The following is a 16,966-nucleotide window of genomic DNA, read 5'->3' as shown; positions in this document are numbered from 1 at the left end:
TTTTCTGTAAAATTGTGAGCCACAGTCCAGTGCACAAAGAATATCAGTCTGAACGTACATGGCATAATTGGAAATATGTCACCCGGGTTCCCCTGCCTCACTTCAGATATAAAACTCCTCGTTTTTGGTGCTGAAATCACTGTTAGAAGCTGTTGTGCAGCCGTCATGCACTGCTAAGCAATAGACTAAAATTTAGGTAGAAGAGTTGGCCTAAGCTTCTGCGCACCCAGCAAGTTGTGGTGTGTTAGCAAACCAAGCAGGGGGGCTCACGTGGTCCCCCTTTTTGGGGGAGATGTCAAACTCACCGTAAAGAGCTGTCCAAGTTTGATTGATTACATCTAGACATACAGTTCCTGACCTGAAACGTATGGAAAGGATGGAATTAAACACAGTCACACAAACATTCCCGAGATTTCACATCACTTAACACTCCATTCCCTTCTCCTCTCTCCCCCTGGCCCCATTCATCCTAGATAAAACAGGACAAAATCATAACTTAGGATTAACATGGCACAGGGCAGCCTTTAACTACTTGAACCTTCCAACGATGCCCAAAAAGAGCAAATTGGAGCCACAATTGAATTAGTTGGTGTGATTGGGGACTTTTTTTTTTTTTTTTTTTTGAGATGAGCACAGTGCCAACGAGAAGGGCAATGAATAACCCTGTATTTTGGGTAAGAATAACCCTGTATTTGGGCACAGCCCTACAACCGCATCTGGGAGCGGCCTGCAACGAGCATCTCCCCATGCTTGTCTGCAGCCTGATCCGGTTGCAAAAGTTACCTTGGGAACTCCTGTGGCACCGCCAAAATTCCCTGCTCTGTTAGTTTAAGGCATTAGTTAACTCATCAGCACATTGCTGCAAAGCCAGGGCGCCCTGACAATCAGGCAAAAATCCTTAGAAAAACCACACGCAGGGATGTACTTACGCTTCGTCGATGTTGGGATGGAAAATTTTATTCATGAATCCTGCAAAGAGACACAGTGGTAAATAACAGAAAACAGGCGAGGATTTTGCACCAGAGAAGCCTGGATTTGCTGCACACAGACTCACGAGATGAGTTTCAAAGGAAACTCCAGCTAGGCTATATATAGCCACCTAACCTTTAAAATACAGAGGCAGCATTTTGACCCCAGGGTCCTCAGCCACCCCCTCGGACCACATCAAAACCTCTGCTTACGGTGTATTTGCATCACAAGGTTGTCCATTATTACCTTAAAACATATTACCTTAAAACAAAGCACCCATGAAGCCTATGCATCTGGGGAAGTGTTTTCTTTTTAAAAAACTGCAAGCAGCTTCTGAGCAAACACTGAACAGAGCTCAGCATTTGCTCAAGGATTTATTTATTTTTTAAATGCCTCCGAACCAAGATTTTCTATAAGCTTCAAGTGGAACTGACCTCGGGCAGCTGCGCTGGATGCTGCAAATGCATCCAGCTAACACTGCAGCAACGCAGCAGTTGCACTGGGTTCTGACTTGCAAATTAAACTGCTGGAAAATGAGGCTTTCCCGGTGCTTCCCTTTCGGCCGGATCAGGTATTCCCGTGCACATCCGCTGCCTTGGCAGATGCCTTTTCAAAGCTCTGCCCAGAAGGGCTGCCGCAACCTTTCTTTCCGAACCACTTTAAGCTGCTTCAAGATCTTAACGTTGCTTTTCTTCGTGCTTTTCTTTGCTCTTTTTCCCCAGAACTTAAAATAAACCCTTTTCTCTCTGTTGTTCCACCTCCCTGATCCCCGTAGAGATGCCCAGGGAGGAATCACTCCTTCCCAAGGAAGGGAGAAGTCTGCTTTACTTAAGAGCAGCTCTTCCTTTGGAGAAAGCTGCTTGTTTATATAAAAAAAAAGAGGGTAAAATTTAGATACAGGACACGCACTCGCTTAAACCTTTTAAAAAGCTTTTTCCTATGCTCAAAACACCCAGATATTTTCTCTTGGGAGCAGGTCAAGCAATGCAGAAATCCATCCCTGTTGGCAGCTTGGTGAGCTCCACACTTTGGTCCCTTGGTCTGGGACACGTCACCTCTCCCCATCCAAGAAAGGGGTCACATCCCTTGCAAGAGAACAGCTCCCATCTGGGCTAGGAGCCAACATGTGGATTTAGCTCCATTTCTTTGTATGTACTGTGGCACAGATGCAACTTTGTGTTTACTCCAGCTATGGTTTTCCACAAATACAACTCAAGACCAAAAGGATGCCCAAAAGCAGAACAGCGTCCAGAAGAGGGTCGAGACCTGCCTAAACAATTCCACTTTAGGGAGCATCGTTCAGGACCGCCTTTCCATGACTTAGCTTGGAAAAATGAAGCAGGCTTCCGAAGGGAAGTAGCAGCCCCATCAAATATTTACACAACGGTGGCGCTCGCAGGTTTAAATCAGGTCGTGGATCTGCTGCGCCAGGCACTGGTGACACCGCAGGCAGCGGTCCCCTTTTCAAATCCTGCCCTTCTCACTTGGTGGGGGTGAAAAAAGCAGCAAATTCCTGAAAAAGTTGGAGAAGAGAGGATAGAAGCCACACAAGGAGAGCGACTCAGTTGTCACCAGACTGACACCATCCTTGGTGGTGAGAAGTTCCTTCAACCCAGCGAGATGTGGGCAGCTCTTGGACCTCCTGGTCTGGGCTCTCTGCTCATGTCACCCACTTCCTGCTCGCTCTGCACGTCTGTCACCTTCACATCCATCCAGTGAAAATCTTCCCCAAAGCTCATGGTGGCTCTTCAGGAGTCCCCATCTCACCCGTTCTCTTATGGGCACAAATCACCCAGGTCTAGGGCATTTCTGTTTGCCTTTTCCTGGCTTGGAAGCTTAAATCATTAACTCCTTCCTCATTCGAGAGGTCACTTGCAGTCACAGAGCACTATGACACCACTCCAGTAATTGCTGACTTGCTTTTTCCACTTTTTAACTCAAAGGCAAAATATAAATACAGAGCAAGCATAACTGGATTTTTATTTTTGTATAGGCATTTTAAAAAGAGAAAGTCAGACGTAAAAAGAATTTCAAGCAGGCATAAAAAAAATGATTTAATTGCCATAAGCTTGAATACTGCACAGCCATGATCAAAATCCTGAGCTCCAGATCAAGCAGGGCAATAAGGACTGCATTAACAGCACAGATGCCGACCTGCAAAAATGGGGATATTTCAGCAATAGCTTTGGAGTATCCCCCTCTTTGGCTTGACTGTTCCTTGAGGAAAAGTGTGTTCTTGTATAAAGGGGCAACTAAGCCAACTCAAAGGATGCCAATCTTTCCTTGGAACGGCAAACCTCCTAGAATTCCAGCAATTTCACTATTCCAATTGAGATATACCGTGTCCTGATATTCCAAGGCTGCAGTGGGTGTGAAACGGCTTGTCCTTTGCCGAGGACACAAGCTGCAAACAGCCTGGCATAAGAAACCACCACTGCTGTTCATCTCCAGGCACCCTCTGCACTCATCCATCAGCCACAGCTGACACTTCTCTGCCTAAACTAACAGTGACAGCAGATCCAAATCCACGGGCAAATCCCTGCTCCGAGTCCACCCTGCAGCCACGTTCCCCTCTGCAGCCCGGGGCAACTGGTAGTTTGGGGGCTGCTCCTTATCCTCAAGCCCCTAAACCTGCCCATGCCACAAAGGGCGCCCAGTTGGCCCAGCAATCACTCACTGGGGGAGTGCAAGGTCCTTTTAGGAGACGTGGAGGCTGGTGGTTCATTCGGAGCATTAGCTACCAAGGCCAATCTAAGGCCATGCACTCAGCGCGGAGGCATTCGCCACGCCGCGCTGCGTCGAGCTGCTGCGTAACGTCAACTCGCTGGCAGCCCAAGTTTACGTTTCACTATTTCTCTTTCCATACCTTTCCGAAACCACACCACGTAGGATTTTGCAACAGCAGCTTCACAAAGAAGGAAAATTCAGGTTGAAATATCTGGCTGTAGTTGAAGCAGAGCAGTGGCAGAGCTATGAGCTCCAGACCCCGTCTCGGAGCGAATCCCAGGTGCTACTGGTGTCCTTTTGCCTCATTGCTTCAGTTCATCAACACCTGATGCCCAGGTCTTGCAGATTGGCACACAAGAGGGGGAATTTGTGCCAAAACGGGCTGCAAACACCTACCCTGCTTTGTGATCCTGCTCCCGTTGCAGCAGGGGATCCGCAGAGGGTGCACAGCGTGCGTCAGCCCGCAGCAAGGCATGGGATACGAATTACCTTTCGGCGTCTCCTCTTTCCCCTCACACAAAGCCGAGTTTATTTGCAAGAACAAGTATTTTCCCCATCGCTTCTAGGTCAGAATGAGGAGCAAGACATACAGGGAAGAGCGAGCGCAGAACGGTCACAGGCGATAAGTGACTCATGAAATTCTAAGCAGCAAAACGTAAGGCAATCTAGCGAGGAGCCGAGAGTAAAAATAGCAGCTGCAGTTAAAAAAGAAAAATTAAGCACAGGCTAGGAGAGATCTGGCAAATCCTGGAGAGCTAAACACTGTTTCATGTCAGTACTGGCTGCTATACAATCTTTTTTTTTTAAATATATATATATATAGACACATACACACACATCTATATACACACACCCTTCCATATGTTTTGTGTTGCAAAACAAAATGCCTACTACATACACATTTAGAAGCAAGGTACAAGAAAGAAACACACGTCGGGTGCACATAAACGGCACGGAGACGGAAGAAAAATGAGGTTTGTGTACAAATATACAGAGTTATTTGAGAAAACAGAGGCCTCTGAGCGCACTGCGTGCAACCCTCCCAGCTTTGACATTTTGTTATTAAGAAACCAGAGTGACTCAGTGCTGGCCTAATATTTCTGCAGATTTTAGCAGGAAAAAAAATCAAACGCCACAGGGCTCCTGGATTCCCACGTCTTTCCCAAGTTCCTGACACTGCTCCTATCAGCTAAGTAGGGCAGGACATGCCCAGTCTGGGCTTCTTTCTGTGTCTGTGGTCTATCAAAGGCCATTAATCTCTGGTTCTTGGCAGGCACACGGGCAGAGTGAAAACACACAAAATTCAGAGTGTTCTCGTGACTCGGGAGCTCAAAACAGGACTCGAAGTACTGCACAATTCCTCTTTGGAGAAAGAAAAGCAGGAACAGGGCTGGGCAGAAAGTTCCCCTGAAGATATCAAATCCCAAAGGGACGGGACAAGCAGCAAAGCGGTGCCAGCAGGGCAGCCGAAATCACAAACAGCTCAAGGGAATCATCTAGGAGGAAGCCAAAAGGAACCAAATGTCCAGCGAGGGAACATTTCGGGTCACTGCAAGCACAGGGGGCACTTGCATTCATCGACAAAAGCAACAAGAGCAGCAGCATTTCCTATTTTCAAAAAAAAATTACTAATATACTTCAAAATATACAAAAATAATACTTCAAAGAAGCAACCAGCCCTTTCCTGGGGTTCACTTTGTTTGCTGGGAGCATCATGGTGACCTAGGACTTCTGCTAGACGCATGTGGCATCTTCGAAGACACACGGACACGTTAGGGCTTAGGACAAGGTCTGCACCCCACAGACTGAAACCCAACCTGAAGCCCTTCCCCGTTCTGCTTTGCCGGTCACGCTTAGGATGAGAAGACCAAGTTAAGCCTGCCTAAGTTCTCATGTATATTAGACTCGGTGCCACGCTGGGATAAAGGCAATTGGAACAGATTAGAAAACAGCTATTAGTGCTCATTTTTCTAGAATGCAGAGATATGCTGCAAGCCATCGTGTTATTTGCTGCAGAAAAAACACACGCCACGTTCAGGATTGCATTAAGGTTTTCTAAGAGGGAGAGAAATTTTAGCCTATGGTGCTAGAGGAACGAGGAATGCTGCAAGAGCAGCATTTCTGCTTTAAGCTTTGTCATAAAAAGGTAATTCGGTGAAGGGAACTGCTGGATTCTACCCGTTGCACAAGCCGAGGGCTCGCAGGGTTTACGTGCTGCGTGTCACTGCTGCGGAGGGATCTCTGCAGTGCTGCAGGTAGAAGGGCAGCAGAAGAGTCCACGTGTGCACCAGGCTGCCCTGCCAAAAAAAGGGCTCCAATGACCCAAAGTTCTCCAATTCCACCTCTTTTCAGGTCACCGAGTGACAAATCAGGCTCTTTCTCCCTAAATCCTAACCCAGGGCTCTGCTGGTGGAGGACAACAGGGTTAAGGCGTTTGATGCAACAGGCTCCAAAGGTGTGGGAGGGCTGTGCTGGGGACAAGCGTGGGTCACACCTGGGCTTGCTGGGCTACAAACCTGCTCTGGAGACCAGGCTGCCCCAGAAGAAGAGCCCGAGACGTCACTCAGCCCTGACGGACAGATAAGCCAGGCTGGGAAGGCACAAATGGGAAGCAAAGGGAAAACAAACCTGTTCCTGCAGCAGAACCTGCCCGGGCACCAGCACATCCTACAGAGAGGGACTTTTCCAGGTGAGGGATGAGTAAGACGGCTGCAACACGAGGGATATGCACACGCTGAACGCATTGGAAGGTGCTGTCCCAAAAGGCAGGCAGCAAAAGCAGTGTCAGCAGGGGACAAAGTGACGTGGAGAGCAAAGAACAGCAGGCGCCTTCCTCCTTTCGCTCCCTGACACAGACACCACATTCCTGGGGAAAACGAGACATCCCTGCTGGAAGCACAGCCAGGTCAGCACTGAATCCAGGCTGCCTTTTACTCCTGGTGTCAGGGCCAGCACTATCCAAGCCAGTCTCCAAGTCAAGTGGACCTAAGGCTGAACCTGCTGCCTTCCACATGGCTAACAGGAGCCTAAACCAGCAGTGCTAAAGAGCCGGCCTAAGCTCATTTTTCCAGGGAAGAAAGCTGGGTTTTAAGTTGACAGGCGTGACTTCAAATGCACACAGAAGAACATGAGCAGAGGGGAAGTTCATCTCAAGCAGAGCAGTGTTTTGCTGGAAGCTCTAACACCAAAGCAAATAAAAGAAGGTACCAAGGTTTGGGGTTTTGGAGCTTTGCCTGGAGCCAGCCTATGTTTAGCCTGCTGACACGACAGTGCCCTGATCTGCCCTGGTTTTGGGGCTTGTGAAGTGATGGAGGGAAAAGCAACTGGCCCCAATAACACACCGTGCACCCCACTAAGTCTCTGAGAGACACATAACAGATTTGAAAGCTGGCTGAAGTGGATGGAGGGGCCACGTTTCTTTGGTTCCCTTAAGGCTTCAACGCAGACAGAAGGCACTAGGTGGTACAAACATAACACTGCTCTTTCCCAAAAGCTCACACGAGAGACCGGATAGATTATTTCTCACACAAGAGTGAAAGACTTTAAACAGAAGGCACTCTTAGGAGTCTATTTTAAGCAAGCAGCCAAAACGTAACAACTCCGGCTTGGGATGTTGACGTTGGAAAGGACCCATCAGTCCAACCCACATTGTCAAGTTTCCACAGCAGTTCTCCAAAAGCTGTTTTCCCCAGAGCCCTTCGTGGCTTAAGGCACAAGCAAGTCCTTCTGACCAAGGCATCACGGTACCAGCACTTACTTCACAAGCTGGAGCACAGATGTTAAAAGTTCATACATCTACTCTAGGGTTGTTATTATTTTTTAAGAAACACTAATTTATTGCTTGAGCGACTAGGCAAGCGTGATAGCAGAACACATCCAAGCTGGATCACTTATTCAAGGGCAAAGACAGGATGGAGTCTAGAGAACATTTACTTATCAAGCTTCCTATTTGCTCTAGAAGGTTAAACCAGTCGGACAAGTCTAACCAGCTGTAACCACGCTGGGTTTATGTCCCTGTCCCTGTTCCTGTGTTCTTCCACACAGGCATCACCTGCCCAGCACAACAGAGGCTACAGCTCCTGCCTCCACTTCCATTCATTCTCCTGGACATGTCCCAACAACCACGTTCTCCTCAAGATTTCGTGAGCACACCACGGTCTTTGCTGTCAAGTCCTCCTGTCTAAGCAGGCTCCACCACGCATGGTGCCTTGCACCTCACACATGAATGAATCCATCATTAAAAAACACCGAAGAAAACAAGAATACCCGGTAGGAGAGAGTCACTTCATCAAGAGAAACATACGACCAGATAGATTTCCATCTCCTAGCCCATTAACCATAAGGCCAAGCTGCCTCTGCACTTTGCATTGCAGTAGTTGATCTGGGGTCTACAGTAAAGGCTCTCTGCAGATGTGAAGAGCTGATTGCATCGAGTGCTTGTGCAACTTCACTTGCAACAAATGCCACCAGCTGCCACGTCTCTCCTGCATAAGCAACAAGGTGAGTTTGACTGAAAGAGATTATTGGTTACCTATAGACGGGGATTTGAAAGGGTATTTATCAGGAAGGTCGACTCTAACTTTCCATACTCCACCTTCATATGGTGCTGCAATGAAAGAAACGCAGGCATTAGACACACTTCAGAACTCAGAGGAGAATAAACAGAAATACATCATTAAACAAAACATCTTTGCAGGAATACTTGGTCCCACCAGGGGGTACGGTTTCACATCAAAGCACCTACAGTAAAAGCCTTTTTCCTGTACTGCCTCACAAGAAATGCTTGATTTTAACTGATATTACAGGAGATCTCGGCACGGAGAGACACAAGAGCCTTATTCAAAGCAGAGACTTCAAAATCATCTACTTACCTGCGCAGATGTTACTAAACTAAGGCACCCTGGAACCCCAACTCCTGATCTAGCCACTAGAAAAGCTCATGCTGATTCTAAACACAACCAAGAGCTTGGGCGGTGGCGATGCGGAACAGACGAGGCAGGTCTAGAAGGGCTAAGGACCAACATGAGCTGGGACTATCGGCGATAGCAGCGGGTTTAGCCATCACGGTACCAGGCTCTGCTCAGCTCCACAGGAGGTGCCTTCAAATACTGCCTCCATTCTTGCTCCTGTTCAGATTTGCTGATCACTTCCTCTGCTCCAGAAGCACGGCATTTCACTGCTCCCTACCATAAACTCTTAGTTTGCATTTCGAGAAGGGCTGGGTTGTATACTTACTTCCTTGTGGTCCATAAAACTTGACAACAAATTCATTGAGTCCTCCTAAGATCGTGACTTCGTGTTTGCTCTCGATACTGACGCAGCAGGTAAAGGAAAATATTTAGTCCGAGAGAACAAAAACGTATTTCCTCAGATATGGGGAAATTGCTAGAAATCTATCAAACCAAACGGTTTAAAACCAGCTTTCAAATTAGCCCACAAGGAAATTTAAGAGCCTTGACTGCAAAAGAGACCTCTCTCCATCCCAGTGCCCTGGATAGGGGCCACCAAGTTGAAAGCCACCCCTGCCAATGGCTCGTGTTAAACGTTTACTCTCCCACCCACATCAAGAAGCAGAACTTGCCCTCAATTCCTACTCTGGCAAATGCAAATTCTGATGATTTCAATTCTACTTGGCTGCTACCCTGCAAATCACACCAATCTAATGGACGTTTGACTTGCAAGACCAAAAAATATCCGAAAAAACACTCAGCTCCTTTGGAGGAATAGCAGTGCCTCAAACTGGCCCTTCTGCCATGGGACTAAAACACACGAGTGTCTCTGAACAGTTAAAAAGAGAACCGAAAGACCAGCGCTTTGAGAAGGGGAGCGAGCTGCATGGCAAGAAATCTTCATTTCAAAGAACACTTTAGGCAATTAGCAGGGGTGTTCCAGCATCCCGGCTTGCTGAAGGAGTCCTGCCACAAATCAGGGTTAATGGATTGCGAATAATCCCTGACAGCAATTACCTTTAATCGATAATCTTCCCGTGAATTATGAGGGAAGCAGCAGGAAAGCAGAGCAGGAGGAAAGCAAGGTTTTACTCCCGCCTGAACGTCCAACAGCCTCACAGCTGCACCCCAGAGACCACCCCACTTTGAGGGACAGGAACCCAGAGAATATTAAATAAAAATCCTTAACATCACAACAGAACTCTCTTCCCTTCCTTCCAGGAACGCTCACAGCAGTTTAATCTGGTTCAAGACTTGGTGCAGAAATCACTAGATCCGCCCTTGGAGCCCCAAGCACAAGTAACTTCTCTACTAGAAGTCAAGGTCCATAAGGTCCCTGGCCTTTTCCCAGGAAAAGCTGGGTCCCTAAAGGTTTAGGGAACCTCTGGGTTGTGGAAAGCACCTCCACATCCAAGCAAGTCCTGCTGCTTGCGACAGACCTGATGTTGAAGGACACTTGTCACCACGTCCACTTGGGTCACCCAGCACATAATATAACATAGGCAAGACCCAATTTAAGCTGCCTTGAGACAGAAGCACTCATCATTGCCCACCCAGGAACGGGCTCTTACACCAACCCTCCACACATGATGATGCCCAAGAGTGCAACACTTAACACGCCAGCACGTTAGCACTTAGAGCAGCTCCACGGATCAGGTTAAGCACAAATGGTTTTACTTAGGACTAAATCAAGTCCCTCTTAATAAAAACCAGCTCTCCGAGGCAGATCTTTAGCACAGGCTCCTGGGCAGCTGCAGCGTCTGTGCTCGGCAGCTCTGCACGGTCACGTAGATGATAAATTAAGTGGAGTTTCCTGCACCCAGACTTAAGCTCTAGCATTAAGATCAGAAAAATATATGAGTGAGCAATGTATTCCATATTTGTTCTCTCTATTGCAAGCAGGACCTAAAATTCCTTCCAAAAATAAAGCAGTGAATAACATGCAGCTTGATACTTGGGAATGACTACAATGTTTATGAGCATGACAATAATAAAATAATCTTAAAAATAAGGTGAATTTCGTCAAAAAAAGCCCTTGTATCAGTGTAGGGCAAGGCTCAGAAAACGCCTTTCTGCAGCTCTGAGGAGGGACAAGCTGGTTGTCCTGGTCACCCTCCTCCTGCAGCCATCCCCCCCTTCCCTTGGTTCTCCCTGGAGGTAGAGATGCCAGGGGTTAAAAATCCAAGTCCCACTGGCAAAGAGTGGAAGCACCAGCAGGAAAAAGGGGTTGGGACTGTTACAGGAGGAATATATTTCCACCCTACCAGCTCCTCGGGCTTCTCCAGGAAGTGTCCAGGTCCATTCCTTAGTGCTCCTGCTCTCCAGGAAACACCACATGAGTCAGGAGTCCAGGAAGACAGAAAATTGAGGCAGATCTCAAGGTCTTCAAGTTGAGAGTCCTAAAAAATCCCTCATCCCGCAAATTCCCAGACAGATTCCCAGACTAGGGAACCCTCTAGCAGCACCAGGGAAAAATACAGGGTAGAGGGACAGAAGGGACTGGAGACACGGAGTTTTCTCGCTCCTGAGGGACGGTCCACCATAACTGAGGGCAACAAGTCTAGGAGCAAGGAATGCAGGCTCTGAAATAACTATTTGGTCAGGTCAAATTTTTTTTTCCTTCCATTAGTCTTCCAACCAAATCCCAAATGAACCTTGTTTCATACGTGGCAACAATTCATCAGGGGTCTTGAATGTGAGAAAAGAGTTGGTGCTTTGGAGACCTGCAAGACTCGGAGAATCCAGCTGTGGCTGGAGCATGGCAGAAACCTGGATCCTGCAGCAAACCCGGGAAGCTCCCAGGAAGGTAGTCACAAAGTCCTCAGCAACCCAATGGCAGCTTCAGGAAAAAGAACATCAACATTTTGCAGCAGGTCCTCCAATGCAAAGGCTTGAATGTCCTCGATGCTGGCAGGGATTTGGTGGCTTGTACAAGCAGAAGCAGGGACGACAGCTACCGTGTGTGTACGCAGGGGTGGGATCCATGGCTCCTAAACATCTCCTAACGTGTGGTGTGTTAACAAACAGGAACACAAGCAAATCCCTCCCAAGATACTCAGTTTGCTCCTACGAGGCTGGGTGAGTTATGGCCTCGAGGCTTTTATCTCCCCATCTGATAAAGATACTAATTCGGCTTCATGGCAAACACAGGGAAAGAGACAGGAGGAAAAATGAGCAAAATCTGGATACCAGTCAAGCTGCTGTTTCTAAAGATAAGGAGCTCAAAAGCTTTACCTCCAGACCACCAAAAGTCAAAGGGAGTCCTGAGGACCTGAAGATAAATTATCTTAGTGCCAAAGGCACTAGGGGATTTTGATGCTCCCTGTCATTAAATACTCAGCTGCTGATACAGAAAACAAGCTTGTTTTCAAACCTCAGCTCAGGAGTAGATAGACAGGAGGGTTTTTGCTGCAGCTTCCATACTTATATTAATAGGAAATTCCAGATTCCCTATATGGTGCCTGGGAAGTGCCAGAAGCGCCAAGGTCAACAGGATTATCACGATAGTAATGTAGGAAATGGTTTCTTGAAGACTGAGCAGCAATCTGAAGTATTTTCCTCACTCTGCTTTGGGCAGTCTGCTCTGCCCTAATCCAGAGCATTAGGGTCCAGCCAGTTCACAGCTGGGAATGGACCGGGAATTGGCCTGTTCCAGGGTTGAGCTCCCACTCCTTCATCCTCCTAAGCAGCCTCGCATGAGGCCACCCACTATCCAGGGCCTGCATCTCCTCTGCAGTAACTAAAATATTAAAAACAACACGTTAGGATGCAGCTTCACACCCAGGTCTCCCAAAATCCCAGATGGTCATTGGGACCAGATGACTGGTCCGCTTGTCTGAGGGTTTTTCTTCTTGTTTTTCTCTCCCCCACTCCAGGCAAACATTTATCCTTAAGAAACTCCCTCCATTAAGTTTTTCCAAACATAACAAGTCGTAAGCTTGGGCAAATCCATTTCCCAGCTGCAAATATTTCCCTGAAAATACTGTTCTCTTCCTGGCAACGCAAATGGCCATGAAGAGCCTCAAGAGGCAGAGCAAGAAGAGCACCCCAAAGCCTCAGGGAGGCTCAAATTTGGCATTTACCTGGGTGCATCTCAGCTCGAGTTTGCAGAGAGGTTGATGGTCATTACCAAGAAGCTAAGAGCATCTGCTAAGAACAGCTGAGGGCACTTTAGGAGAGTTCTCTGCTGCTACTGCCAGGTGGAGAGCATGGCCAGAAGAGATGGGTATTGTGTGTTTGGAGGGCAAATACTAAGGCCACATGTGGGTATAGGATAAAATAAACTTCAGAAGTTGGACTCTGCTACCTAAGCAGGAGAGAACATCTTCGAGGAGACCATCTTCGAGGAGACACGTCCCTGCATCTCATCAGCTGCACGTCCACTGACAAAAGAGCTTTTAAAACCCAAGATCAGGGTTTTTTTCCCCCCTCATTGAGGGCACAGGGCCTTTGAAATCCATGTCACTTAAAAGCTCTAGGATGTGGCATTTTTGGAAGTCTGGACGTGGTATCTTGGAAGATCCTTGGCATCTGGAAGTCCCAGTCCTCCCTGGCACATCGCTTCCTTATCCATCCTCGCGACAGAGCCCAGGAGGCTAAAGAAACCCCCTTGTGATTTCATGATTTCCTGCAGCTGCAAGATGCAACCCTGAGGTTTTTCCCAAACTGCTTCGCAATTCCAGGCTAAACTGCTTAGAAAATCCGCTGGTTTTCCCCCAAAGCAGTTGCTCTTGCTGCCACAGGGCACATATTGCTGCTTTCAGCCTCAAGTAAAGGCACCTTCCAGCATCAGAAATCCATATGCTGTTTGCCAAGTACCTTGCGCTGTCCCGGTCCCGATAACCACAGCTCCATCATCCACAGCTCCCCAGAAGGGAAAATTCCACTGGGGGAATCTGGAGTTTCCTTGGGCATCCAATGCCAAGCCCCATTTTCTTCCATTTTGATCAGGTTTGTCCAAGAATCCCACAGCTTTGAACAACACAGACGATATTTCAATCTCCATAGCTTGAATGTCAGTCATACCCCAACACGGAAGTCCATGTAGCGACACAGTTTTCCCATTTTTCTCCTCCATGTTGTTCCCTTGAAGAATTCATACTTGCTAGAAGAGATAACAGATGCATTTTTCTTGCTATGGAAAAAATGATATAAATTTGTTTAAATTTGCATCCATTGGCAGCCACCTTCTGATCAGCAGCACAGTAGAGCTCTGCTGGCCAGACGACCATGTTTTGGCACTACTTGTGTTGCAGGTTAGTTCCTAGGAGCAGTTTTGTTGGAATGACGTGGTCTGAGGTCACTCGGAGCTGCTATGGACGTGAGAGCTATTGAGATGATGCCGGAGAGAGGTCGGGAGCTGCACAAGTCAAGGCAAGAAGCAGCAGTAACGTTTCCCACCTACAGCACTGCAAAATTCATCAGAAGATGCACTAGGAACCAAGAGAATTTAAGCCTGCAATGATAAAATCCAAGCTGCTGGCACCAAAACGTGGCCCTGAGCTTGTCTGGGCTGACCAAAGAGGCAAAAAGGACCACGCGGCCGCTGGCTGAACCTCCTTCAGCACAAGCTGCAGCCGAGCTCCTCACCTACCATGAGCAGCCCAAGCTGGGTACACAAGCAAGGACTCCAGCAGGATTAGCTTACACGGCCATACATCCAGCTCCAAACTAAATATCTGCAATATTTGCATTGCCACTGAGAGAAGGGTGTTACCATGGTGACTCTACGCCTGGAGGAAACCCTGTATTTAATGCAAGAATAATCATTTCTCCCTTGTTTGAGAAGTTTTAAGTGCCTTCGAAGCGAAGCATCAGTCATTTCTGCTTCCAGTTGCGCTCGCAGCAGTTGATGTCCTTGGTTTGTGAGGGTGCAAGAAGCAGCAAAACTCTCCTGAAAGAGCAACTGTGGTTGTAAAACCACAGCCTTGAGCGCGTCGCTTGACACCAACCGTAAGATTTCACGGCTTCTCAAGTGGATGGTGCCTCCTGATGCACTCTGCACAACGTACCAGGCTGCTTTTCATGCGTTTTCACAGTTGAAATACTCAACCGATTTAGACTTCCTGCAAACACATTATTTTAAGGCACAGCCTTCTCCCCGGTGAAGTTTGCTTTAGATTTCTGCAGCTACAGAAATGCACTTTTACTCCAAAAACTTACACAGTCATTTGGAAACTGCAACAACGTCAAACCACCTCAACAAGTGCTACATAAACTCCTAAATTTTAAACCTTCTTCTTCGGTTGCAGCACCCTGAACATCCCAGGTGTGGAGCTGGGACAGCCAGATGCAGAAGGAGCCAGCAGTTCAACTCTGCAAGAACATTCATCTATGGAAAATCACCAAGAATCCCACATTTTATCTCTCTTTTTTGATTCTGATCAATGCTTAACAGGGTGGGTGGGAGAGGGGTGAAGCATCACAGTACTTTCATTCTGGTAAATTCAGAGTGATATTTATCAAAGGGTGGAGTTTTAAGGTGTTTGGCAACGAATTCTTCCACATAAGAGAAAGAGACTCCAAATAAGGCCAAGGAGACTCACCAAGGAGATCTTGATCTGATGCAGTTCAAGGAAATGCAACTTATCGCTACGCTGAGAAAGCATCAAAAACGCTCTCAGCGCTCCCATATTTAATAGACACTTCACATCAGGATGTCTCTTGTCAACAAAAACCCTGAAGTCCTCCACAAGAAAGGCGCTCTGCAAACGTACCTAAACCTTAGGATATTCTTTAAAAAGCGGAGTTAGTTTTGCTTAGGATCCTGCTCCCTTGGAATAAGGGCTGCACATATCAGGCAATTTCCTACCCTTTTCTTTTTGCCTAGGCACAAGAGAGGCAGAGCTGAAAGCGTTGCTTGGGTGCAAAAAAAACTTGGAATGCACCAAAAAAGGGTCCATTCAATAAGCCTAGGACAGCAGGATGGTCCTAACTGCTTGGCAATTATATATATTATTTGTCTAAAAAACAACCAAGGGTTTGGCAACGCAACTGGAAGAGCCACAGGGCGCCCACCTGGACGCACCGGTCTAACTAAGGGAGACACCTTCTCTGCTGCCATTTGCTACCAGAGGCCAAAGTTTCACCCGAATTTCTGAGATTTTAGGGCAGAAATGAAGGATTTCAGAGCTACCTGAGGCGTGTTGTTGTTGTGCAGCTCTTTACAGCAGATGTGACAGCCCAGCAAGGTACACTGGGATCAGGTTCCTGCTCACCTCAGATCACCCCCACACGACATCTCCAAGAGGTTTCCACAAATATTCCAACCTCAGGCTTCCAAAAGGAGCCAGCAACATCCAGCCGAAACGCTAGAGCAAAACTGTGTTTAAATTATGAATCAGGCTCAGAGCCTGGAACAAGCATCGAAGTGGATGATGCCGGGGAAAATCAGGCAGCGAGGTCCTCACTGAGCCTGCAGGTCTGACATCCCAAATTGTACTTCGACTGTCACCTATCTGGGTACTTTCCACACCAGAGGCAAGAAGAAGGTCCCTCGAAGGCAATTTCTTCGTGTGAAACAGAAGCAGAGCTTCTATGTGTTTGTCACAGATTCCTTTGCTGCCTGAGCTAGAAGCTCCTGCATTTCTGAGCCTACCTGGCTACGGTTATCAGCTGCCAGCAAGATAAGCTCTAAAATAAATCTCAGAAACCACTGGTATCTATGGCATGGATGCAGAAAGCCGATGCAGCACACAAGCTGTATTCAAGAATCAAACCACAGATTTAAAAACCTCCCTTGACCTCTCAAATAACACACTGAAAAGGGCAACATGTGGCTTCAATCTTCATTTCACACTGTCCCCAACAGCCCAATTTGAGGCAATGCACAATGCTCTCCCAGATACAGGTGTTACTCTCAGGGAAGACCATCTCCCAGGCCACCTGCTGATTTCTGTTCCTCTCAAGCCACTTTATTTTGTCCCTTTTCAAGAAAAAGTTGAGTGTTGCTCTTCCTTAGACTCTTCGTTAGACTAGAGACGGGAGTTTTGTTCCACAAAACTCCTTGTTTTGTACCAAAGTATCTCAGGAAATAGGTTTTAGAGGTCAAGCTCAAATGGGATATTCCATACATGCTTTTAACCTGAATAAATCTTAATTAATAATAATAAATCTTAAAAGACAGAGCATGACACCTCTGAGAACTAGTGAAGTTATGACAACTGTGACTGCAGCTCCCAGCACAGCCCAGGCCCTGTTTTCTCTCAAACCAAAGCAGGGAAAAAGCAATTTGCGAACACACACCTCTCAGACCTTGGTTACCTGCAGCAGACAAGGTGCATCAGACACCATTTTCTTTCTAAGACACCCATAACACAAAA

General features: G+C 47.2%; 1 protein-coding gene across 1 annotated transcript in view; it reads right to left on the bottom strand.

The window, feature by feature from the left end:
* The window catches only part of UBE2H (ubiquitin conjugating enzyme E2 H), a 38,286-nt gene that overhangs the window by 9,255 nt on the left and 12,065 nt on the right, over positions 1-16,966 (bottom strand). The window contains exons 2-5 of the mRNA XM_026044321.1: positions 8,932-9,008; positions 8,228-8,302; positions 930-969; positions 306-358 (exon numbers count right to left, since the gene is read on the bottom strand). Coding sequence (XP_025900106.1) covers positions 306-358; positions 930-969; positions 8,228-8,302; positions 8,932-9,008 — 245 coding nt within the window. The remainder of the gene's footprint in view (positions 1-305; positions 359-929; positions 970-8,227; positions 8,303-8,931; positions 9,009-16,966) is intronic.

Source organism: Nothoprocta perdicaria, unplaced genomic scaffold, assembly GCF_003342845.1.
Source record: "Nothoprocta perdicaria isolate Ctin4 unplaced genomic scaffold, notPer1 scaffold_359, whole genome shotgun sequence".
NCBI lineage: Eukaryota > Metazoa > Chordata > Aves > Tinamiformes > Tinamidae > Nothoprocta > Nothoprocta perdicaria.
The sequence above is the reverse complement of the archived record's forward strand: the minus strand, read 5'-3'. Positions and strand labels throughout refer to the sequence as shown.